Genomic DNA, 27,223 nt, shown 5'->3' on the forward strand with positions numbered 1-27,223 from the left:
ACAGAGACAGAGAGAGAGAGAGAGAGAGAGAGAGAGAGAGAGAGAGAGAGAGAGAGAGAGAGAGAGAGAGACAAACATGGTCATTCTTCAGGAGCTGCTCATCTTGTTCCTTTGAGACAGGGTCACACTGGCATGAAGCATATTGATTAGACTGAGCTAGGTGCACAGTGAGCCAAGGATTTCACAAGTCTGTGCTTCCCCGACATTGGGATGGTTATGAAGCTGCCAAACCATGGAAGGCATTATAGTCTATGGAAGCTGGGTGGATATCATCCTGAAGCAAAGGAATCTTTTCAGAAAATGGTTAATAAGAAAGCTTCTATGTTAGGCTCGTCACATACAGTTTGGAAAAAAATAAAACAGAATGAAGGAGTATAGATAGATGCACAGGTTTTAGATGGCTCAGGGGCATGGAGCTTGGGCCATCTGAAATCCACACAGCTTCTCCACTCCTCCCTGTTTCCCTTTACTATACACCAATTCTCACAGAATTTACAGTAGTCCTGTCTTCTGGTCTCTAGGAACTAACCACACTCCTCCTTTTATTATTAAGAAGGTAATATATTTTTTACTGTTGTTCTTTTCTTTTTCTATTTTTAATTGTTATGAGAAAATTTACTGTGAACGCAAAGCTCTGAATTAAAATGCAATTCTTAATTTTAATAATTTTAATTTCTGGCCTTTACTGAGTCATTTTGTTATATATCTTGTAAATAGCTTTATAGATCTTTAATTTTACACCTTGTTTTCTAACTAATTGCGATTGTATACAGAAAAATAAGTAGGGTGCGAGGCAACTCAGAAGATGGTGTGCACATTCCTGGGAGACATGTTGTTTTGTATCTCTTGTAGGCACAAGGTCAGGAGTCAAATGTATTCCATGAGTAGGACAGTTATGAAAAACATATTCATGGTGATCGTTGTCTTGCTGTTGCTGTGAAAGACAGTGTTGATACAGCTATTTTCCTGCTTGCTGGCTCCTCACATGAAATGTTTATCAGCAAGCACATTCTACCTCAAGGGAAACTGAGGTGTTCAAATTGTAATAAAACTATTGATAAGGCGGTTTATCCAGAGTGCAGAAGCTCCTGGCATTTTGAAGCACAATACTTTATATTCTGCTAGAGTAGTGCTTCTCAGCCTGTGGGTCACAACACCTATTAGGGTCACATAGCAGATGTCCTGCATATCAAAGGTTTACATTATGATTCATAACACTAGTAAAATTACAGCTATGAAATAGCAGTGAAATAAGTTCATGTTTGCGGGTCACCACAATATGAGGGACGGTTAAAGGGTTGCAGCATTAGGACGCAAGTTGAGAACTCTGCCCTAGAGGTTTGTCCTTGTCAGTCTGTGCCCATCTCAACTGTTTAGACACGTTGGAAAATTTGAAAACATATGGTTAGGTTCACGATAACAATTAGCCTCATTTTATTTGATAAGATTTTCTTATACACACACACACACACATCATCCCTAAAAGGAAAACATGAGAAACATGTTTTTTTTTTTCATGTACAACATTCGGTTGGTATGATTAAATATGTTCTCATACAAAATTATATGTTAGAAAGAGCCAATGTGCCCAAAGTTGCTTATTCTACAAATCAGCAAGAAATCCACCTTTGGCCCATGAGACAAGTCCACTGTGTATCGTTACTCTTCATTGTGGCATTTGCACTTGTGACTCTAACTGGTAAGTGCTATTCTCTGGTGCGTCTGCTCATCTGCTCACTCAGTAGGTGGGCTTCCAGAGGACAGCAGCAAAGACTGGCATTAGGAATTACAGGACTGTTGCTTTGCCCCCATCTCGGGTGGTTGTGACTCAAACTAGAGTGGTATCAGTGAGATGGGACCAAGTGACACTTGTGTTCGCGAGTTATTTCAGGGCAACTGTCAGCGACTGATGATGGATTGAGCTGTGAGGGAAGGAGAAGACTCAAAGACGATGGCACTGGCGTTCATGACTTGAGCATCTGGGGTTGCCAGTTCCTAGAGAAGGAGATGGAAGGAGGAACAGGTGGGGTGGGGTGGGGTGACTATGAGCTCAGTTCAGAACAGATCAAGTTTGAGGGTTTATAGTTCGTCCTAGTAGAGATAAAAGTAGCTGGCACAGTGGCCACTGCCATGGACATGTTTCCACTTCCAGCCTTGCTTTTAAGGCAGCAACAACGAGGAAGGAAAATGCACAGAGAGCGGCTTTACTCTCTTATTTATAACATCAAAAAATTAGAAACAACTGCATGTCCAACTCCGAAATAATTGCCAAATAAATCATGTGCACTTAAAAAATTATATTGCCATAAAGCCATAATTACAAAGACTACAATATGGAAATGCTTATGACGCATTAAGTGCAGAAGCAGGATACAAAATTAAATTTTAGAGATGATTGCAATTAGGTTAAAATATATGCATTTGAAAAATAGTCTGCAAGGTACATTGGAAAATGAAAATAGTTATCTTGGTAATATAAATGAGTACTGTTTTTATATTCCAAGTTTTCTGTAATATTTTATATTGCTTTTAAAATTTAAGAGAAAACACATTTCAAAGTACCCAAACTTCTTATGCTTATTTGTATTAACTTCAACTGAATTAATCTAAAACCTTACTAATTATAAATGCAAATCACTGTCATGTTTGTGTAAGAGGGCCCTTAACAGATGTGAGAAACACATCCATTGTCTCTTTTTATGAAAATATTTTTCAGTGATCAGGAAAAATTGTGTGGTATTGGGCAGGCAGTTAGTAAGAGGATGGAGACAGTTTGCGGAAGCTGGAAAGCAAAGACTTTAAAAACAATATGTCATGGAGCACTTGGCTTTTCCAGTGATTTCTTAATTTTTACTTTTATCTTTAACTTAGTGCATTATTTACTCTTTATTCCCCCAAAGGCATATAGTTGTTGTTTTTAAGTTGTTCTTTACATGAAACTTCAGCCTGATATAAATTAATGGAAAGGAGAAACAGATTTGTGCAGCTATGTTCTAGAACAATTGTCGCCTCAAATGTCGCTGTGATATCATGTTTACGTTGATACAGCTTTGAATTTTTATATCATGCTTTGGTTTATTTAATGTCAAAATGAAATAACAGTAGGCCAGGAGTGGTTGCTCGTGTCTATTATCTTGCTACTTGGGTGACTGAGGCAAGAGGGTTGCTGTGAGTTTGAGCCAATCTGGGCCACATAGTGAGTTTATATAGTAAGTCCAGATTATAAAAAAAGAGATCCTGCCTCAAAACATTAAGCAAATAACATCTTTATTAAGGTAGAGTACACGTATGGCATAATTCACCCGTTCAGAGTGGATCGCAGTGACCTGTAGGTGTATCTTATCCCTGGGAGTCCCCCCACTCCTGGGCACCAACAGTCTTAGTTTTTGACTAGCTCCCTTGGCTACTTCTTTCCATGAACCTTTCCTGTGCACTACACATAAATGAAATGGTGCAGGGTGTGCTTGTTGTGATTGACTTTTTCATCATTTTCTATAATGTTTTCAAGTCGCATCCGTTGTAGAAAAGATATTCTGTTCTGTCTTATTATTCTCAAATATGGCTGCTGTCATGCATTTGTTCATAAATTGACAAGACTTTGGATTATTTTCACATTTTCACTATTAGAAATGTTTTTGCTGTGGATGTCTAGCTATATAGAGAGCTATTTTCATTTCCCCTAGGCTTATCCATGGGAATAGTCCTCTGATGGAGGAACTGTTAGCTGTCTTCCCAAAGCCTTGAGTCCTTTCACACTCCAGTCACAGACTACGAGGGACTTGATTCTTCTGCTCCCTTCTTAACAGCAGCTTTCATCCTGCTTTCTGGCTATCAGCATTCTAGCAGGAATTAAGTGGTATCTCCTTGTGGATTTGATGTCTCTCTCACTAGGGGCCAATGATGTTGTATGTCTTTCTGTACATTGTTTGCATGCAGTGCAGCAGAACCATCTTTTTTCAGATTTTCTTTGGAGATATGTCCGTTCAGATCCTTGATCATTTTTTTAACCGGGTTATTTGTCTTTTTAAGACATGAGATTCCTTTACATATTCGGGATGCAAGTCACTTATCAGACATGCAGTTTGTAAATAACCCCTTTGTGACTTATCTTTACTTTCTTGTTGTTGCTCTTTGAAGCATGAAATGTTTTAATTTTGATAAAGTTTAGCTTATCTAGTTTTTCCTGTCACTGCTGGAGCTTTTGATGTCAAAGCTAAAAAAACCATTGGCTGATCCAAGGCTGCAAAGATTTATGCCTATTTTTTTCCTAGTTTTAACTCTTGCATTTAAGTAAGTCACTTGTACATTTTTAAGTAAACAGATTTTAGAGAGTTTTTAACTAAATAGCAACATTAAAGAGAAAGTACAGAGATGCTCTGTATGCCATTGCTCCCACACACCCGTAGCTCCCCTGGTTCTTATTATCTATTGCCAAAGTGGTACAGATGTTGCTGTTGATTGACAGGACTGGTGGTCCATACCTTACGTGGGGGTTCGCTGTTAGTGGTGTCCATTGTATGGATTTGAACAAATGCATATGGCATACATACACTTTAGTGTATCTTTCTGAGCGGTTTCACTGTCTTGAAAATCATCTGTGTTCACGTCTTCATCTTTCTTTTTCATCTACCCGCTAGCAACTATCTTTTGCCTCCCCAGAGTTTGCTTTATCTGGATTGCCATACAGTTAATAGAGTTGTTTGTTATAATACTGCATGTACCCTTCTTATATTCTTTCATTCTGTCACATGCACGTAAATTTCTTTTGCCTGATAATCCGTTCCTTTGTGTGTGTGTGCTGAATAATGTTTCACTTTTTTCTGGATGTACCACAGTTAGCCATTTGCCCACTCAAATGCCCACAGATGGCTTCTGGATTCTTTATTCATTGATGTTTTTGTGTGGACCTAAGTGCTGGATCCTTTCGTTAATAGCTGGGCCATAAGGTAAAATATGCTGAATGTTGTTAGGAAACTTCAAGCTGCCTTCAGATGGCTGCACCACATTATGTTGCTTCATTCAGGAAAGTTGATCTTGTGGTCCAGAGTTTTTGGTCTCTCAATACCGCTTTGGTCGGTTTCCCAGTGCCGTGTGATGTGGGACAGCTCTTCATCTTTATTTGCTCTCAGTATATTTCCTTGCTAAATTCTCTATTAAGGTATTCCTCCTTTTTAAGTTTAATTAATTAATTTAGTTTTTAATTTCTTTTTGAGACAGTATCAAACTGGTCCCATGCTCACTAGCTGGGAAAGGTTTTGGATTCCTGATCCTCTTGCCTCCACTTCCTGGCTTCTGGATTATAGATGTATACCGCCATGCCCAGTTTATGAGGTGCTAGAGATTGAACCCAGGACTGTGTGCACGCTAGGCAAATGCTCTACCAAGTGAGATAACTCCCCAACACTGAGACACTTTTAAGTCAATTTCATTTTATTATTTGTTTATGTTTGATAGCAGCTTTTATGCTATAGGAGGTTTGCAAATGTTTTCACCCAGGCTCTGGAAAGTCTTCGTGAAATTTTGTTTAATATGGGAGAAAATTTAAATTTGTTTCTTTTATCAATTACTTTATTTCATGAATTATACTCTTAGTGTTTTGTTCTAGAAAATCATGTAGTATGTCTCTGTGTTTCTTTCTCAGAATTGTGTACTTTTGCAGTTTTTGCTTAGATCTGTGACTTATTTTGAGATGACTCTTGTGAAGAATACAAGCTACATATGAAGACTCAATTGCAGTTGTTTTTTTTTTTAATGTATACGTTTAGTTGTTCCAGTACTGTCTGTTGAAAAGATTAATATAAGTTAGTATATTTGTTCCTTATTACCGGTCAATTAACTGTAACTTATATGGGTAACTCAGATAGGTCTATTCCTAGGCTCTGTCCTTGGTTGCACTACCATATCTACAATTAGATTGTTTTGATGACTTTGCTTTACTGTGAGTCTTGAGGTGGGATAGTTTCAGTCCTCTGACTTTGTTTTTGTGTTTCAGTGTTATGTCTGATATTCTAAGTCTTTTCTCTCTTTGTAAGCTTTAGACCCAATTTGCCAATAGCCACAGAACAAATCTCTGGGCTTTTGATTGGCATTTCATTGCGATTATGAATTAATTTGGAAAGAATTATCGTCTTCACAATACTGAGTCTTCATATTTTGATAATGCAATTTCTCTCCATTAATTTTGTTTTCTTATTTCTTTAGCAGGCTTTGCTTTTCTCGTATATAGTCTGAATGCACCTTTAACCTTTAGAGATTTTTATTTAGTTTATTTTTGTTAGGTTCTAATGTCAATGGGATGGTGCTTTTGGTTCAAGACTCATCTATGCTGGTATTGGTGCATTTGGTCTTTGTGTTCTGTTGTACCTGTAATCCTACTGCCATGAATTACTAGCTCTGGGAGGCACTTGTGCATTATTTTGGATCTTGTCATCTGTGAATAAGATGTCTTCATATCTTCCAAATTGGCATGACTTCTATTTCTTTTTCCATTCTGTCTACATTAGCTGTAACTTCCAGGACAATGCTGACATGGGAAATCTTGGAGTTTTTTTTTTTTTTTTAACTATTCATCATTGTCTGGGTTTGATTCTAAAAGATGCTCCATATTGAGATTAGGAAGTTTCCTCCATTCTCATTTTATAAGTGATCTTATCATTCATGAATGTTTGATTTTGTTAAAGATACTTCTTAATCTGTTAATAAGATGATTCTCTGTGCAGTTCACTAATATGATAAATTATTTTTAATTTTATTTTCATAACTGGGATAAATTCTACATGATCATCTTTTATAGTTTTATTTATACATTGTTTTTTTTTTTTCATTTTGTTTTGATATCAAATACACTCTGAAACTCACTGTGTAGTGAGTGTGACTAGCCTCAAGCTCCTGGCTCCCCTGCTTCTGCCTTGCGAGACTATTGGCGCCATCTAGAAAATGCTCTCTTGGCTTCTGTATTCTGAATGACTTGGCAGGAAACTAGCATTATTTTATCAACTGTGTGGGGAAGTCTATGACTTCCCGTGTGTAGGTCTGCTGTTTTCACTGATTGACTACTGATGAGTTTTCTTTCTGGATTGTGGTCTACACTAATTGTTTCCTTTTTTACTAGTTGTGTGAGATGGGTCTCCCCCATAATTATTCAAGTTCTTGTGCACAATCAAAATTTGGGTATGGAAATGATTGTGATATTCCTTCATTATTCATTTGTGTTCATAAAAATCTCTTATAATGTATAGCACTTATTTTTATATTAGCAACTTGTATACCACCATTTACCTGTTTTATCATTTTTAAAAGAATTATCTTTTCATTTCTTTGATGTTCCTCTTCAGTCTTGTTTCCAACTCGTTCATTTCTTCTCTGAATTTTATTGTTGCTTTTTATTTGTCGACTTGTTTTGTTTTGCTTTTGTTTCCTAAAGTGGCAGTATATGTGATTGATTTTAAATTGTTCTCTTTTCAAATATATGCATTCAGTGCTATAAATTTCCCTCTAAGAACTACCTTGGCTATCGTCCCAAAATTTTGAAAAACATTTTGCATTCTTTGTATTTATATTTTATGATTTATATTTTAACAAAAACAAACAAGACTTGTATTTTAAGATTAAAATATAAAAATATTTTAAGATTGTTCTTTGAGGGTGTTTGTTTGTTTGTTTTGTTTCGTTTTATTTTAAACTCACATTATAGGCCACTGTTGCTGGGTCTGGTTCAGACTCTGCTGGAAGTTTCTCAAGCTGTGGTGTTTACCTCCAATGTTTTTCTTGGCATCTGGACTGATACTGAGAGAAAGGAGCTGCTGTAGTTAAGTAAGGGAATAGTTAAGATGTGGGCCTGGGGTAGGCACTGGGGTCTGTTTCTCCAACTCTGTGACTAGCCCTCTGTTTGAAGTGATCCTGTGCCCTGGAGCTGAGGACAGCATCCCCTGTGATGGTTGGTGGAGAGTGGAATTGAATGTTTCCCTCTGGGGCTGCTAGACTCTTCCCTTAATCCCAGAAGTCAAGGATCCACATGGTTTCTCCTGAAGGCAGGCTTTAAAGAATGGAGTTGTTCCTTTCCCTCTTTTCTGCCAACAGCACAAACACATTGTATTTCCCGAAGAAGTGGGGGCAGGCCTGCTAGTGACCATATTGCTGTGGAGTTTGTAACTATGGGGTTTGTCTACACTGACCCTCCAGCAAGTCTGTAACTGCAGCTAAGGTTTCTTTTTCCACCACCTCACAGGCTGGCTCCTCAGAGGCTGGGGGTTGCAAACTTCTTTTCCAGGAAGTTGTAATTCTCTGTATTCATCTGTTGGTCTCTCCAAGTCCAGAGCATCACTTTTCTCTATGGTCTAATTTGTCTTCTGGGTCTAAGAATTGTTCTTTTGTTCAGCTTGTTCATTTTTTTTTTATTTTTTTTTTATGTTAAAATATGGTGGGGATTGCCAGTCTTCTTCTGTGCTAACTGAATCCAAAACCAGGATTCTTCTTTGATCAGTTGTGGGTAATGGTTTTTATGGCATGAGATAATGGTGGGATTTAAAGTTTTCTTCATTTTCAAGTGGATACCTAGTTGTTCTACGACTTTTATTGTAAATATTATTCATCTTCTGTCAGACTTTCTGTGACAGCAACTGACTAAATACCCCATGCAGGGCACATTGTACCTTTATGTTGTGACTTGCTTGAAGCTCATTTGCAAACCTTCACTCTTCCTCTTCCAAATTTGTTTTGTTTACTCAAATTTTTCTTTTTTGGCCTTTTGGTTTTCTTGAACTTTCATGAGTCTTGGGATCTGTCTTTTTTTTTTTTTTCAAAGACAGCTGGATCCTGGGTAGGCTTATCACATTTTAGAAATAGCTATTCCTAATCTTTTCAGAAAAGAAGTTGTAGTTATTCTATAGTTATTTAGAGAATTTTTCTGTTTTCTCTTTTTCCTTGGAAAGTTGATAAGATTCCGATCCTGTCAAGATTCTGTGAGATTGTCCCTGTCACAGCAGGCACTGTCTCCCTTTGCTTGTGAAATCCTGTTTCTCAATTCAGTGGAATTCTTTCCTCATGATTCTAAGGGTACTCTTCAAGAAAACATGTTTTGACTCAATTGTGTGACCAAACAATAATTTTTTCTTACATTAACTTCTTAGCTGCAGAGTAGGAGATCTGAGGTGAAGCCAAAAGCAGAGGGATCTGTGAGCTCCAAACACTCACAGAAATGTACGGTTGAAAAATGAAATTGAAAGAGAGCTTGGCTGTTCCAGTGTGTGATGTCACAATTACATTAGGATCAAATCACATCAAGAGCCGTTACTCACAACTATCATTTTAGCGATAGGGTTATTTTCTTAACAAATTTATCTGAAGAAGAATCTTAGTGTAAGTAGTCGACCAAATATAATAACCAGGGCATATAGCACGTAGCAGGTTTGAACGCTATAGAAAGGATGGAATATAACTTTTAGGCATTCACACAGAATGGAAAAGAGTACTGGGTCCACCTGAGCACTCAGTAAATATTGGCTGAATAAAGGAATGGGCAGCATTGAGGCCCTACGTGAAGCGTTGCTTTGAACGCCTAGATTCCCACCTAGAGATGATTCCAGTTAATCCCTCAATTCAGAAGGATAAGACCTGTTTTCAGGGGTAAATGTTTTGTTTTTTTTTTCAGTATTTTCAATTTTCTTAAAGGATAACTTGAGAGTTTCGCACTTTTGCAGTGTTTATGTCATGGTTGGTGCCGATGTTGCCTTTTCTTCTTGTTTACGAGAAGTTGAAAATCCACAGAATCAGTTGAGATGCAGTCAAGAAATGGAGCCGGTGATAACATGTGACAAGAAGTTTCGAACTCAGTTTCACATTGACTGGTGCAAAATTTCACTGGTGAGTTTTTTTGTTTCTTTTTTTTTTTTTCCTAAAAAAGATTTTGCTTGTGCGGATGTACTCAGCAGTGAAGTCTGTGAACAGAACGTCTGACTAAATCCTGCAGTGCTGTCGGAAATAAATCTTGGGTTCTCTTTGTTAGCTGTGTGGGCTTGCTTGTTTTTCGAGGATTTGGTAAATTTGATGATGGTACTTCCGCTTAAGAGTCTCGCCACCTTTGTACTCTAACCTTGTTTAGTTGCTGAGTGGCTGAGGCTGGATTATCTGGCTGGAGGTTCTGCTGAAGCTCTTAGAAATTCAGGAGGAGGCTGTTAACTCAGCATACACCAGGGAGCCAGTGTGGTGTGAGCAGAAGGTCCCTTTAATGTGCTGCTGCTGACCAAGAGAGCACAATGAAACAGTGCGGATAGAGTTGCGTTCTGCTGTGAACTCACACGACAGCGCTCAATAGACAAGGAACAATTCTAAGTGAAGAGAGTATCTTTCCCCACAGCCGTAAATAAATGTATCGACATTCCAAGTTTTTTTTTAAAATTACCTTAAAAATTTTTTATTGATTAAATTTGTCCTATGACAATTGCAACATGTTTTGAATTTGAAAGCTAAAAATAAAAATATTCCTGTTTTTCTATAGTGTATGTCTTTTTTGTCTTTTTATATGGTATTTTGAGCGTATTTAGATTCTTAAGTTTTTTATGACCTTTAATTTTTTAGTGACCTTTAGATTCAACTTCTGTCAACTTTTTGATTGGTGGTGAATGATTTCGATCTAAGTTTAAACCTGATGTCTGAACAGAGTTACTGACACATAAACCCAACTGTCACTTCATGTCTTAGAGAGGCAACTGCAGGTGACTTTCCAGGCCCCTGTGCTGGCCAGGGAGCACGTTGCTCACTCACACTGCAGCGCTCAGCATTCCTTGTGGCTTTCTGCCCTGTATGCTTTTTCTCCTGTGTTTTGTATTTTAGAAAAATTATACCCTTCTTTGCCTTCTTAAATCACATAAAATTACTTTAAAAAACTGGTTTATGTACAATCTTAGGTAAATATTAACAGCTCAATATTTCAGTCACGGTACTAATCACCTAAGACTGTGAAGGAGCAGCTGGTTCCATGACTTACAAACGTTCCTCTCACCAGCCAGGAGCCAGCAGGCCCTGCCAGCGGCATTCTGTTCGTGGCGACGCTGTTACATGAATTTATGTTTAGCAACACTGTCTAGCTTCCAAAAGTTAAAAACTGTTTCTGTTTTGAAAGTTTTGAGGGCAAGGCTTTTTATAATGGAAGAGCCTGGGGATTTTCATTTTAATTTTACATGTATATTTATTAATATGCCACATCATTCTACAAAAATATTTCTTGAACATTTCTTACTATTTAAGGCAGCTTAGATGAAAGCGATGCGATGGTGCTTGCTTGTAACCCCAGAACTGTGCGGGTTTGAGGCCGGCCCGTTCAGGCTGTAGCTGCCGAAAACGAAAATAAGATAAAGAGAAGTAACACAGTCTTATAACAAACATAGTTTTTTAAATGATAAAAGTAGGACGTAAATAAGGTTATAATGGACAGCCAGCTTCCTACTACTAAGACTAACACCCCAGGAAACCGAGTTAGAAGTCCCTGGGAGGAGGCGGTGCACTGGGCCCTCTGCAGGAGTGCCATGGTGAACAGGCTGTTCCTGCAGAGGATGCTCAATACGGCCAACGTAATTCTCCCAGCAGTGTGTTAAATCATAAAATGAAACAAACTTCACATGGCTACGTTTTTAATGCCTTGCAGGAAACCCTCAGTAGAATGAAGTGTAGCACAAAGAAGCAGATGAGCAAAATCGGAGACGTGTGAGCAGGGTGCAGGGTGCGTGCGCACTGCGGTCCTGGAGCAGGGCGCCGGTGTGCTGCACCACCCGGGGGGCTGTCTTCTGCTCCTTTTTCTAAAATTAATGTCAGCCCAGTAGAAGAAAGATTGAATAGTGCATTGGAAATGGTCTTTTCTTTTTCCTTTTCCTGTTACCTTACGTGCTGTCTCTGTGTCCTGGTTTATCAGCCAGTTGGTTAACATTTCCATTAGGAGCTGGTCACAAGTATTTAGTCTTAAAAGGACTTCAGCTTTGCAAAAAACAAACAAATACATGGATACACATATCATGCATATACGTGTATATGTGTTTATCTTTCAAACAGGCTTCTATAAAGTCTTTATGACTTAGATACATGCTTTCCCTAGCTCCAATAAAGAACAATTAATCAGGATAATAAAGTAATTGGAAAACTAATTGGCTTGTGAAGGGAACTTATCAAAGACTATTTTTGTTGTGTTTAGATCTTAAAATCTCATGTTTGTAGCTACTAATTTGATGTGTAATTGTCTCCTTTTGTATCAGGTTGATAAAACAAAGCAAGTGTCCACCTATCATGAAGTGGTTCGTGGTGAGGGGATCTTGCCCGATGGTGGGGAGTACAAGCCCCCCTCTGAGTCTTTGAAAAGCAGAGACTACTACACGGATTTCCTGGTCACCCTGGCTGTGCCCTCGGCAGTAGCACTGGTGCTTTTCCTGATCCTCGCCTACATCATGTGCTGCCGCCGGGAAGGAGTGTGAGTACTTTCAATAAAGACCTAAGGAGCGGGAGAGCCTGCTAGCACCACAGAGACGAGTCCATTCCAAGCCAAGTGTGTCTAGTTCATAAAGCACACTGTAAATGAATTGAAATTTGATTCAAGTCAAACAGCAGTACTTTACTCCTTCAAAATGAATTAATGTAGTTGTGAGTCTAGCAAACCAAATTAGGGGCCAAAATTATTCAGAAATGATTAAGGCTAGATATAAATTCATGATAGAAAAACAGTACCAAGAATAATTGAGGCTAGACACTGTGGTTGTGCAAGCCATCTTGTGTGAGCAGAGACAGAAGTCTATTGACATGGTAATTGCATTTAAATAAATAAATTGTCTTAGTCAGTGTGATGAAAAGTGATGGTCAGAATGCTTCTTGGAGTCATGCTGTTGTCAAACAGGGTGACACAATCTAAATGTTTAAAACATATTAAAAAAATAACCCAGGAGTAAATTAATGAAAATAAGGTATCATTTGAGTAATGAGTCCTCCCTTCATGAATAGTTAGTACTTTCAGGACATCTATGTCAATTAAGATAATCTCCCGAGATTACTTGGAAGTCAGGGTAACAAAGCAAAGGCTCAAAAACTCATAAAGCAGCAAGTAACAAATTCTCCATTCTTCATGTAGCTGATTTCATTATGTCATAGAGTTTATTTCAATCAAGAGCTCGATTCTTAATCTCCATTTTTTTCATTTTCTGTGTGTTTCTCATCAGTATTCCATCGCTGTATGTGTACTCATCCTGGTAATATTGTGAACCTGGTGGCAAATGCTGCCCCGTTGCCTCTGAGTCACAACATCAGCACTTCCCCATGAGCATATAGTCTTAATGTTCCAAATATCAATGCTATTATTTAATTCATAAATTTTGTTTTGTTTCTAGGGAAAAGAGAAACATGCAAACCCCAGAGTAAGTGTCTTCTTTCCTGTTATTTTCTTTGCCATCGTTTCTGTCCCTCCTCAGTTTCCCACCATGCTCCGTCCATGTGTCTCATGCTTCTTCCCATTCACTGTCGCTCCTAGTTGACGTCACCAACTCGAAAGCTGCTCTCTAAATAGAGGTTTAGGAATGGTAGACGCTAAAATTAAAAAGGGCTCAAAATTTAAGGTAACCTAGATAAAATTAAACCTAAATTATTTCAGCTTCAGAATATTAACATGTCACTTATATTATGTGGTTTCCCAACCTGCACTTCTATAAACCAAAGGACAGACGGCAGGGCCTTTCATACATGTTTTCCTGAATCTGTAGTAATAACCTTCCATAAAATGAAACTCCCGGGAGTATTTATAAATGCCCCCACCAGAAGCAATAATATAAAAAGCTATCCTAAGTCTTATCTTAATCATAGAAATAAATAGGTAACCAGTTTGTGACTCTTGCCGTAATGTTAACATAGTCCTTCATAGCTGAGTTTAGCTCGAGACGTAAATAAAGGTATGTTAGATGTATGTTTCTCTGAGCTAGTTTATAGAATACCCCAATGCAATAATGTCTAATTTTTTTAAAGAAAGTGTCTTTTTTCAAATTGATACTTATTAGGCTAGTATATAATTTTAAATATGTGTTGTTTTATCTCTTCTTTTATGTAGTATCCAACTTGTCCATCATAGTTCTATTCAGAAATCTACCAAGGAGCTTCGAGACATGTCCAAAAACAGAGAGATTGCATGGCCCCTGTCTACACTCCCCGTGTTCCACCCCGTGACTGGGGAAATCATACCTCCCCTGCACACAGACAACTACGACAGCACCAACATGCCCCTGATGCAGACACAACAGTAAGTATCCATGTGGAGGCACAATGCCAGAATGCGTGGGTATCTTACTAATACCTATCAAAACCGTTCCATTTAGCTGTTACGGTTTTGTTCATTTATTATTGGAGTACACCGTAGCATAATATCATGACTTGGTCTGACATAAATGTAAGAGAACCATTTTCTAGATGTTTTTCTTTAGTAATAAAAATGCATCAAAATTAATATGTGAGAAATTGATACTGATAATAATCTACATGGTTGTCCTAAGGTGAACTCAGTGTAAGCAGATAGGCAGAGACTAAAGCATGACAATCGCATTATTTCTAAGAGGTGATGGGTTTGATTTTTCTCTTAACGTTCACAGAACTATAATCTAAACTATTTTTTTTTCTGTATAAAAAAAATTTGTGGGCCAGGCAGTTTAATCCCAGCACTAGGGAGGCAGAGGCAGGCAGATCTCTGTGAATTCAAGGCCAACCAGGTCTACAAGTAGTGTGGGAAGTCCTTCTGCATATGTGTTGCTTTTATTGGTTAATGAATAAAGAGTCTGTCTTGGCCTGTGATAGGGCAGAGTAGAGCTAGGCGTGGAAAACTAAACTGAATGCTGGGAGAAAGAAGGCAGAGTGAGGGAGCTGCTATGGAGCCACCAGAGAGGGAAGATGCAAGCTTCCAGTTAGAATCTTGCTGGTAGGCCACGATTCTCATGGTAAAATATAAAATAATGGAAATGGGTTAAATTAAGATGTTAGAGCTTGCCAATAAAAAGCTAGAACTAATAGGCCAAGCAGTGATTTAATACAGTTTCTGTATGGTTATTTTGGGTCTAAGCAGCTGGGAACAGACAAGTGGCCTTCTACTATATACAAGAGCTAGTTCCAGGACTAGCTTCAAAGATACAGAGAAACTCTGTCTTCAAAAAACAAATAACAACAACAAAAAAGTGTATGTGTATATGTTTGTACATCAAAACAAGCAACTCTGATTTGAACTTTGAACATACAATTATTTTTATTTGGTTTGCTTTCTTAAGGCAGAGTTCCATGTAACCAAGATGGCCTTGAACTGCTGGTTCTTCTGTAGCTCCGTAAGTGCCGGAGGTACAGGCATGCGCCTACGTGTCCAGATGATCATACATTTAGTTGTAGCAAACCCCTCATGCTTCAGGAGGGGCACTGTGAAGGTTAGATGCTGGGAAGGAAGGGAGGAAGTTTACACGCTTAGAAACTAGACTTTGATATATGAAGTGGTAGATGAATCTGTCATTCATTCCTTTAGTATGTAGTTCTTTTTTACCTTATAATAGAATGGGTTAAATTGAGTTGCCCAAGAACCAGAAGCCACAACTGTATTTTTGTACGTGTTCGTGATTTTCAAAGTGAATGGTATGGAGACATAGAAAAATCTCTCAGTCTTTCTGACCCTTACTCCTTCACACATACACACACACACAAACACACACACACGCACGCACGCATGCACACACACGCATGCATGCACGCACATGCACACAGATATAAAAGTAAAACCTGTTTAAAACCCATGCTGGACACAAGCATTTTTCCATTGAGAGTGCTTATTTATTATTATGTAAAATGTATGTGCTAATAAATCAGTTCAAACAATAATCATGTAGAACTATGTAGACAGCATGGCTCCATGCATTTACCCAAACACTCTGAAAATCTAACGTAATTGTAAATATTTTCTTAAATGTCTAACATCACCTACTTAGGGATGGTTGTATAAGCTCAGGCTATGTGTGTGAGTGACTAATTTAAGTATTTCAATGGTGGTCAAACTTTGCATTCATTTGAATTCATAATTTTGGAAATAATTATTATAGTAGTGATATGTGCAAATTTCACAATATTTAATTTTAATGTAGAGACTTATGTACATTTATGTTTTCTTTATAAAAGGTAGTGGTCCATTGTTATAGGCTAATCTAAGACCTCACTTACTCAAATTAGGGACTGATAGAAAAATCAGTAGTTTTAAGAATATTGTAATCATTCTCAGCTTATCCATCTATCCCACTTTTAGATGAAAATTGAGAATAATCTTTTTTATTCTCAGGATCATACTTGATATTTAAGTACTGTCTCTTACATTGTGTAGAGGGCCAAAGAAGTGTTCACAGTATTCAAAACATGAAGTTACGTATGCTTAAAAACCAGATTTTTGTTTGTTTTACTTTTTTTCCACTTACTATTTTGGAAAGGACTGCATGCCATAGTGTTCATGGGGTGGTTAGGGACAACTTGTAAGAGTTGATTCTCTCTTTCCACCATGTGGGTCCTAGGGATCTAACTCGGGGTAATACCCTTTGTAGCAAGTACCTTTATGGGCTGAGCTGTCTCACTGGGTTTTTCTTGAATTTGTGGAGAACATTCCGAGTTGCTAACTCTGCAGAGAACAAGGGACTGGAAGTGTTTCTGTTGATGACATCACGATACTCTCAAACTTTAGAGTGCAGCGGTGGTTACTTACTGTGGTGTGTTTAAGGTATTGGCTATGTGTAATGCAGGTAGGCTCAGTGAGAAGGGAAAGGCTGCTGCCACTTTTAAAGATACCCTTTCCAGTTATATATGTTGAGACTAGCAAATATTTCCTGGAAAAATATTTATTTGTCTTATGCCAAAACAGGATTCTATACTGTTGCTACTGATAGATTTTTTTTAAATCTATCAGTATATATAAAACCTTCTGTCTGGTTTATAAGTCCCTGTGTCTCGCAGGCCTTCTCAGAATCCACTAAGACCCACCATTATGCTGCCCAGCTCTTTGCAAATACAATAGGTTATTACACTGAGCTTGCAACAATTTCAACGTATATGTGTTTTGAAGTCCAGAAAACCTTTGTATTATTTCTATTCCTGCTAATGGAAAAGCTCCATTAACTAACACTTCTATATAAATGGGGTCCATAGATAATTGATGATGTTCACAGTGATTGTTCTGAGGCACTGTGGGATCATCAAGTGTGCCTGACTCATCAGAGGAAAATTAAATTACATTCGGTGTCGTTTCAGTGTTGAGTGTATATTATCTTTCTTTTATTCTTGGAAATAGATAATATGCGCACGGTCTCTATGGTAACTCCCTATAAGCCAGAATATGTGATTAACCTCATTTTCTAACTATGCCTGATAATAGGGAATTTATTGTGTTAGATTCATCAACACTTTTTTATTACAAAATTCAACTTTTATGCTTTAAACTGAAAATCATTATTTTTTTAAAAAAGGCTTTATTTTAGCATCAAGTAGACACAAATATTTTGGTCATTTGGATGGAGCTGAGTTTTCAAGGTAAAAATGCGGTATTTATCTGAGCAGGCTACGGTCCTCATGGCCAGGTGTGTGCCCGGATGCTGCTGCTTTGTGTTTGCTCATCAGCCCCTTGTGAAAGGGCCGGCGTGTCAGCCTCACGCATGCAAGCTCACCAGGCTTACCCAGCTTCAGGATTTCATGTTTATTCCTCAGATTTGGTAGCAGAAATAGTCAGGCAAAGTGAGATGGCTAAACACTTATGTGAGCTTATAAGTAAAACTTGGGAACATTCAAAGCTTCCCTTCAAGGCTGCATAGAAATTAATTTGGTCTTTTAAACAAGTTAATGCCTTTGAGAGGTATGGAGCTCTCCCAACAGCTGGGTAACTACAGGCCGTGTTATCACTTACATGGAAATATCTTCCTTCTTTGACACAATACTTCACAGGGCTCGAGACTAACACCATAAATTATCCAGTTTAAAAAAATAATAAGCCTGATCATTTGTATGCGATAACTTTAAGACACCAACAATAGACAAAGATAAACGCGGTCAGGGTGGAGTATTTACCAGTTCTGCTATCTTCTTCGGATAGATAGTGTGTGATCATTGACCTCAGAGGTACTGAGCCAGCTCACAGGCACAGGGACATTAAAAGAAGAAAAGCAGTAGGCTGGGCAGGATCGGGAGGAATGTCACGTGCTCAGCAAAGGGGTGCATTTGACACACAGTTTCTTTTGGAGGTGCAGGGATAATAGAGCCTGCACTTGCTCTCAGTTACTTTCTTTCTTTACCACACTGTGGTTCCTGGGACGCATAGGACCAAAGTGAGGTTCTTAACAGTGGCGCTCTGCTATTACCTAGTCTGCCAACATTCTTGTAGATTTTTCTAGTTTTCCACTCGTGTCCTTTTCCTCTTCCAACATTTTATTAAGGGCACAGTAGTCACCAAGTTTCCTTCATGCCCGCTGCACTGGCTAGTTCCTTAGACCTGTCTGATTGCCTTGATAGGGTCCAGAAGTCCTAGCTAAGTGTTCTGAGGAGTTGTCCTACCCTCCACCTGCTCACACCTGCTGCTTCCCCACTTTGCTGTCTGTGTCTCTCAAGGTATACATGTCTGTTGATGCCCCCGCCACCGGCAGTTTCCTTAATACTATTCATTTCTGGAAATCACATTTTAAGATAATTCTTAAATGAAATTGAGGTAATGTGTTTAACTAGAGGCTTATCCAAAACTCCAGAAGATACTCTTTATAGCTAGAAGATTGAGTTCTGAGTCATAGAATTGTATGTCCTCACGTTGGAGACAATCAATCTCACACCATCTCCATACCATGGTGCTCAGAGCTCTTGGAGCTGTTCCAGTGAGGAGCTCAGTCCGAAGTCTGGGTTTGGAGGCGTGTAGAAGCAAGCACATGTCACTAAGAGCAGGATCATGACTGCAAATTCGCCTTTTACAGCCTAGAGAATGGAGGGAGAAGACAGAACTGCACAGCCTCCCAGGTCATCCCAATGGGATTGCAGTAAGAGTGCTGATGGCACATACATACACTCTTCACCTAAGGTTTTCAAAGGCATTTTTTTTCTAAGTTCCCCCGAAAGGCATGTTTGCAAGTATGAAATAGGACTGGATTTTATCTGTAGAGTTTAGGTGGTTAAACATTTGGACTTTGCAGCAAATTAATTCTTCCGCTGCTCGAAGGAAACACTGTGTGGAAGTGAACAGTTGTACTGACGTGAAAGCAGTGGCCAAATGAGAGAAAAACGCCAAACCTTGAAAAACTAAAGTAAATAAAGGAATCAAAATACCTTAGGGATTGTGATTAATGTATGGTTTTATGCCTTGAAAAACACAGGGGAGACCCCAAATACTGAACTTTCTAGAGGCTCACTGATTTGAGTGTTGAGGAGTTGCTACTCCAGGCAGATGGTTCTCTTCCTCATTCCTTTGTAACCAGATCCACAGCCCCTGACCTTTTCTAGGTGAAGCCTCCTCCCAGAGGACACGTTTGTAACTGAGCACAAGGGGAAGCCTCTAGACACTTTCCTGTAACATTTTTAACTGGCTGTACAAAAATTGTCCTTATCCATTCTGCTAAACCTAACATCTAATCCAGGATAACTGGAGCCCCTCAGACAGACTCTGCTTAGATCAACAGCTGTGCGAGCACAGTTGAGAATTAGAATTAAAGCTAGGAAACTAATTTAGCTCGTGTTTTCCATTTCTCTTCAGTGATAATGAAAACCAAGTTTTCAAGGTAAAATTCTACATATAGAAAGTTAAGTTTTAATGAAAGTTAATGTCAGTTGGAGCTGACTGCTTCTGTAGGCCAAGACTGCAGTGGTCCTGCTGACAGGAACCATCAGCTGCCAAGAATATTGCAAAAATGTGTTTAGTTATTTAAGTATACGCTAAAAGTGATGGGCTTATTGCTTCTTGATGGACTCGGGTCCTCTTGGTTTCTACTGCATCAGGTTAAAGCTGTGATGGGTCTGCTTCTGGACTCGAGCAAGGGCGGGGGGGGGGGGGACTGAAAAAACCAGATGGAGGCGTCTTCCTCCTTTATGTATCATATACAAAACAGAGTTGATTTTAATTAAAATGTCTTCACATCTAAACCACAATAGTGTTTTTGTATTCTGTGTGGCCTTCCCTTGTTGTTGATTTCTCAGAAAAAAAGAGAGTTGTAGGTCCAAGCCATCATGTTCAAGGACAAAAAATAAATAAATGAAGGTTTGGCATTATCAGTTTTGCCGAAACAACAGGAAAATTTCCCAAATAATATAACTACTACTTGCTGTTAAATATCTCCATATAATTTTAAAAGACGACGTCTGCACACTGAAGGTCATTTTCTTTTGATTCCGGCATAGAGTCTGTCTGTGCCTTTATACAAATGACTTTGTTTTTTGAGTCTTCAATCAAGGCGCAGCATAATCGGTTGATAATCATCCACCTTACTCATAGAATTACTCTACAGGATAGCCAACAATGTAAATTACCTTGAAACAGTTGTACAAACTACGAATAATTGTGTTCTTTCCCAAATCAATTATTTACGAATTTGGAAATTATTACCTTTGCTTTCTTAAAGAATGAAGCTTGTGCAGTGGCTAATTCGGACAATTTTCTATTTAGATGCAGGCAATTAATGGCAAAAAAATTGGGAAATAATTAATGTGAATAATTTAGAGAATTACAGTTTTTCTTAGCTTTCTATATACTGCTGCAGTTTACATATTATAACCCTTCCATAAGTCCATTAATAACTTAATTACTCAAAATGGTCTTACGGCTGCATAAAGGTCCTTTCTTTGAAGGAGTCTAGGTGCTCTGTTTGAAGTTGGCCCCACTCTTCCTGCCTATTGCTGCCAGAGGCCCGTTTTCTACAAAGATGGCATGCTCCCACGTCCCCCACGGCTCTCCCTTCATCACAGTGCCAGAAGAGTCCATCGTAGGCCGATTATTCAGTATGCCTGCTGCAGCGCTTTTCTGAGCGCCCCCCACTCTAGGTGGCACACAGGACCTCCCAGCCACCAGGTGAACCAGCATTCTCTCTGCAGCCCAGGCTGGCCTCTAACGCGTGATCTCTAACCACGATACCGTTGGCCCCTCAGTTTCCTTCATGTTCACACACAGCTGTGAATGCCCAAAAGTAGCTCAGCTTTTTTGTTGTTGTTTAACCTCTTTGCACAAGTGAGCTCTTTTTATATAACTCACCTGCAGTTGTATTTGCAGGCTTGGGGGGACCATGTATATCATCCAGTCAGATGCGGTGTTAGTTGCTTTGAACCCCCAGACTAATCCAGACATACAAATGGCTCTCTCGTGTTCCTTTTCTAGGTTTCTTATAAGCGATTAAGTTCTTTAACAAACAATTTCTCATAACTCATCCAAGAGTATTTTGATTGTAAGTTTGACAGTGTAGTTAAAGAAAAAAAAATCAGGAAATAACAGGCACGAATTGACAGGCTCTAGTTTTTAAACATTGACAGATGTGCTGTGTGGCCTGACAAGAGTGTAGGATTCCAGTGGCCATATCCCAACCCTACTTTTGAGTTTAAGATATAATTCCTCTGCAGCCTTTGGGAAATCGCTGCCTTTGACCAAGTGTCAGAACACACATACTCTGGGTTTCCCCTTTTCTCTGTGAATTTTGTTAAATTGTTGGTTTAATTTGCTATTAGACTAAGTGTTCCTGGAGCTAATGGAGAATGAGGAAGTGTGTTCCGAATGCAGGGCAAGTGTGGAGCAGTTTCAGGTGCAGACTAGACCCATGTCCGTTATGCCTGAGGACCTGAAATGAAGCTCATCCACCCCTCAGCCCCAGGGCCTATGTAATTGCATTTGGACTTGTGTAATAAAGGTCTCTGCTCTTCCACTGTTAAATGCACAGCTGGTCTCTTCATGGTTTCTAAATCAATCTTTTTACTTTTGTGACCAAAACCAATAGAAATACATTGTGTGAACTTCTGAAAGAAAACGAACCAAAAGAAATATTCCCTAGGCCACAGGAGCATAAGCATAAGTAAAGCCAATAGTGGAAGAGGAGGTAATCGCTGGGGTGAATTATCAGGTAATTTCCTGGAGTGAGAATTGATTTTTGTTAGTTCCTCAACAATGTATATTCTAAGTGGTTTAATCACTTAAAGGCATTTAGTAGAGATTATGAGTTTAGGCTAGGCATACTTCTTTAATACCAGCATTCAGCTGAGGCAGGTGGAGGCTAGCCTGATTTACATAGCAAGTAACAATCTGCTCAAACAAACAAAAACCATTGGAAGCTTTAAATAGCAATCAGCTAGTAGGTGCTGTTTTCACTGTCATCATTATGTATGCTTTTCTTCTTGATTGTTTGTGGTGTGTGCATGTAGATGTACCTGTGTGTGTGTGTGTGTGTGTGTGCGTGTGCACATGTGTGTTCAGTGTTCAGGCCCAAGGTTGACATAGAAAAGCCCTGTCTCAAAAAAAAAAAAAGGTCTATGTTGTGGAGCTCACTCTGTAGACCCCAGGCTGGCCTTGAACTCACAGAGAGCTGCCTGCCTCTGCCTCCTAAGTGCTGGGACTATGGTTGGTGCATCACAGTTCTTTGTGTTATTTCATCTGAAAGGAGTCGCACTGCTAAAGAGAAACTAAAAGCTTGGACAGTCCTTACCGCATAGGATGGGTTGACTCTGGGCTTCATTCCACCTGCAACCTAAATTGTACTTTCTCATGAACAATATCAGTTTATGCATCTACATGTTAATAAATATGTGCATATTACTTGAGCCTTTATGAGTATCTCACTTCTGCATATAGTCATTCAAGAAATTGTTGCATGTTTCTTCCCTCCTAGAGCTATTAACAAAATAGGATGGTTCTTACCAATACGGCAATTTGGGGCAACAAAATAGCATATGCGGAGAAATATAATGGCAGTCAGCACACGTCTAATGCTGATGGAGGTGGGTCTTGTATCTTATCTGTTGATTTCATTGGTTAATAATAAAGAAACTGCCTTAGCCCTCATAGGACAGAAAATTAGGTAGGCGGAGTAGACAGAGGAGAATGCTGGGAAAAAGAAGCTGAGAGAGTTGCCATGATGCTCCCACGCCAGACAGACGCAGGTTAAGATCCTCTCTGGTAAGCCAGCTCATGGGCTACACAGAATATTAGAAATGGGTTAGAACAATATATAAGAGCTAGCCAATAAGAAACTGGACCTAGGCGGGCCAGGCAGTGTTTGAAAGAATACAGTTTCCGTGTAATTATTTCTGGGTATAAACTAGCCATGCGGGCGGCCGGGTGCCGGGGACGCAGCCCTGCCGCTCCTATTTCAACAGAATGGCGCCCAGACGTGATGGGCTAAATCCACTTAAAAACCTGAGAGGGCTTAAAAAGGAGAGAGAGAGAATTTAAGACAGCTTTTTGCTGTTTCTGGGTTGTGTGCCGCAAAGAAATTATCCTGACTCGGCAGCAGGAAAAAACTGGCTGTTTTAAAATGCCGGCTTTCTGGGCTGTGCCGCCATTGTGATCTCTGTCTGGCTCCGGCGGGAGACAGAGCTTATGAATGGAGCATTTGGATTAAAGTGCTACGATTTGTTTGATGGCAACTAGACTGCTGTGTGCCTAAAAGGGGGACATTGTGTGCCGCAGCTCAGAGGCACAAGCAGCTCCGCCATGCTAATGGTGCAATGTGCAAGGATCAGAGGCACGAGCGGCTCCGCCATGTTGGACTGGGCGGGGCCAGCATACAGTACCTGTTTTTGACCTAGGAATGTCACAGCTTAGATTCTTAAGCGCTTAGTGATTTAAAGGCGCAAAACAAAGTGCTCCTGGATAGTAAAAAAGTTACAGATTCACAATAAAACAGATTCAGACACTGTTGGATAAATGTACGTAGGCTTGGGAAAGAGAAGAAAAAGAATATAAAGAATAAAGTTAATGTCTTAAAAAGAAAAAGGGTAAAGTCTTTAAAGAGACAGAGTACAGAAGTACAGATAGTTATAGATTAAGAGAAATAAAGAAAAATAAGCCACGTAAAAATGGAAAATTCACAGAGAGTCTGGATTATGTACATTGTGTTTTCTTTAAAATTTTTGACTGTGAAGGAGCTAAGTACAGAGAGACATTTCATTATATGGGCTGCCAAGCTAAACCAAAATGGATTTCATGAGGGTATTATGATTTCAGAATTTGGGTCTAAGGATATGATGCTTTGGAGAGGGTCTTCTTTTGTTTTTGCAGAGGATGAGACCCTGTGGATTGCATCTATTCCGATTTGGTATGATAGACCACGCCCTCCTGAAAGGTTGCTGTGAACACCCTCAAAAAATTGCTTCGCTCAATTGCCAACTGAGATGAAACTAGCACACAGGTTATATCATGAACAACCTAATTAACGACGCCCCTATTCAGCAGGAAGCAGTTTGGAGAGAAAAAACTACGCCCATGTTCCCAAATATTGTTTATAAATGTTCTTTTACATTTAAAGGGGGATATGATATAGATATGAATAATTTGCATTGGTATGGATTTTAAGGTCAATTTTGTTATATGTATATGTATTTTTGATCTTGATTAAGGTATTGTGATTGTGTAGTTCATTTAAAAATGTAATGTATAATTAGGAAATATAGGTTGTTAATGGATAATCATCGCTAATAGTTAAGCTTGTAGTCATGTTAATTAGATTTTCTAGATATATAGAGATATATTTCAGTTAGATAGGCATTCTTCATATCTTTCAAAGACTGCAGAATATGGCATTTAAAATATTTTAATAACTTAGGACTTTTCATGACAAGGAGACACGTCTGCTCCTGGCAGCACCAGCTACTTCAAGAGGAAGATGGGCATCGAAGAGGATCCTTATGGAGTTGGATAGTCATTTGGGCAAGAAACTGCTCTTGCCTGGACTGTTGCATAAACTGGACACAGAGAACCCTCAGAGAGAGGACTGCTGAACTTGCCTAAAGGTGAGATGGTCTTTCGGGGTTCCTGATTCATGAAAGAGTCTGCGAGACATTCTGCAGGACACAGCAGAAAATGACTGAACTGTCTTTGAAATTTCCTGCTTCATGGAAATGTCTCTGGATACCATGGGCCTGTAGGCCGAAGATGGATGCCCCAACGGTACAGAGGAACTTTGGGTGACTGTCCAGGCAGCGAGATGTCTCTGTCATTTCTAGAGTTTTCTTATTTCTTGTTTACTTAGATAATATTATATCCTTCTGGAGTCTTTGATGGAGTTGAAGAATAAATAGTTATAGTTTTCCTTAGTTATGATAAGAGATAAAATAGATATAAATATTGTAACTGTAATTCTTACTTGATAACTGTTTTGTTATATGTAATTTTACTATGCTAAAGTTAAAGCCTTTCTTTTTTGTTTAAACGGAAAAAGGGGAAATGATGTGGGAATGATTTCTTACTAATAAAGAAACTGCCTTGGCCCATTTTATTGGATAGAAAATTAGGTAGGCGGAGTATACAGAAGAGAATTCTGGGAGAAAGAAGGTTAGAGGAGGAGTCGCCATGATGCTCCCACTCCAGACAGATGCAGGTTAAGATCCTCTCTGGTAAGCCAGCTCATGGGCTACACAGAATATTAGAAATGGGTTAGAACAATATGTAAGAGCTAGCCAATAAGAAACTGGACCTAGGCGGGCCAGGCAGTGTTTGAAAGAATACAGTTTCCGTGTAATTATTTCTGGGTATAAACTAGCCATGCGGGCGGCCGGGTGCCGGGGACGCAGCCCTGCCGCTCCTATTTCAACATAATGCAAGCTAAATGGCCTAAGTATCATCATCTAATTTAGGGGTGCTTAGAGAGTGAAAATGTGTGGGAGAGGTCTTATTTACTTTTATCTTCTGCATGTATCTGTGTGTGATGCATGCATATGCCTGGTCACATATGCAGGTGCATGAAGAACGCATGTGTGCGTGTGGGGCTTCAAGGCTGGTATCAGGAATCTTCCTTGAGAACCCCCCGTCTTGTTCACTGAGGCAGAATCTCTCCGTTGAAACCAGAACCTGCTGATCCATAGGCTAATGAGCTCCCTCCTCACCAGGGGGACCCCGTGTTTCTGTCTCCCTAGCATTGGAAGTTTATGTAGATACATAAACTGACCCTGCCTGGCATTTATGTGGATACTGGGAATCTGAGTTCTGATCCTTATGCTTGTCCAGCAAGTGATTAATCTACTGAGCCATCTCCCAGACCCCCAAAGAGGTGATTCCTAAGGTTTTTTTTGTTGTTGTTGTTGTTGTTTTTTTGGTTTTGGTTTTTCGAGACAGGGTTTCTCTGTGGTTTTGGAGCCTGTCCTGGCAGTAGCTGTGTAGACCAGGCTGGTCTCGAACTCACAGAGATCTGCCTGCCTCTGCCTCCCGAGTGCTGGGATTAAAGGCGTGCGCCACCATCGCCCGGCTATTTTTTTAATTAAAATAATACTTAAATATTTGATAGTCATATAAATCTTATACTAATGAGTAATATGTATCTGCTCTGTGCAATATATATCTTTTATAAAAAAAAGAATTAATAAAATGATTCAGTGGCTAAAAGTACCTGCTGCCAAAGCATAAATGGCCTGAATTCAATCGTTATGACCCATGTGGTGTAAGGAGAAACTGACCTCTGACCACGCCCATGCTGTGGCACACATGCAGGGACACAAACACACACAGACACACTCTAAAATATGTCTGCTGGAATCAACTTAAAATTGAATTTGCAAAGACAGCTGTCATTTACAGGATCATTGAGTTTTTTTTTTCAAACAGGTGAGGCTCTCTGTGTGTGGGGGGGGGGCAAGTTTATTTATCTCTGTGTGTGGGGGGGTGGAGGCACAGGTAGTTTTGTGACTTCCTGTGGCATACTAAAGAAACCAGAAACTTGATTTGCTGATCGATATAAAGAAGTATTGAGGTATTAGTTGCAAATGTGTACCTCGAGAGAGCATGTTACAGCAGTGAACATTTGAAGGGTGGAAGAATGTGAACAAAGAAATACATCTGACCTACCAGACATTCCAAGGGAAAAATGAAAGTATAGAAGAAGGGGTCAGATTGAACCAAGACTGAGAAGTATCCTGACATACCAACTGATTGACTTTGGGAGGAGAGAGAAAGGTTAAGGGTGAGTTGTGTGTTTTCACTAGTCAGGTGGGAAAATGGCATTCCTTGGCATGAAGATACAAGAACACACTTGGGTCATAGTGAAGA

General features: G+C 39.2%; 1 protein-coding gene across 8 annotated transcripts in view; it reads left to right on the forward strand.

Annotated features, from left to right (window-relative positions):
- The window catches only part of Sgce (sarcoglycan epsilon), a 72,294-nt gene that overhangs the window by 41,381 nt on the left and 3,690 nt on the right, over window positions 1-27,223 (forward strand). For 3 of the 8 annotated variants that reach the window (XM_050123841.1, XM_050123842.1, XM_050123837.1), the window contains 4 exons: window positions 9,699-9,861; window positions 12,243-12,454; window positions 13,362-13,388; window positions 14,072-14,260. In XM_050123841.1, coding sequence (XP_049979798.1) covers window positions 9,699-9,861; window positions 12,243-12,454; window positions 13,362-13,388; window positions 14,072-14,260 — 591 coding nt within the window. Of the gene's footprint in view, window positions 1-9,698; window positions 9,862-12,242; window positions 12,455-13,361; window positions 13,389-14,071; window positions 14,265-27,223 lie in introns of those variants that run through there. The other 5 variants (XM_050123844.1, XM_050123839.1, XM_050123843.1 and 2 more) reach the window with 3 other exon arrangements.

Source organism: Alexandromys fortis, unplaced genomic scaffold (assembly GCF_014885135.2).
Source record: "Alexandromys fortis isolate MF-2015 unplaced genomic scaffold, M_Fortis_MF-2015_v1.1 scaffold_214, whole genome shotgun sequence".
Taxonomy (NCBI): domain Eukaryota; kingdom Metazoa; phylum Chordata; class Mammalia; order Rodentia; family Cricetidae; genus Alexandromys; species Alexandromys fortis.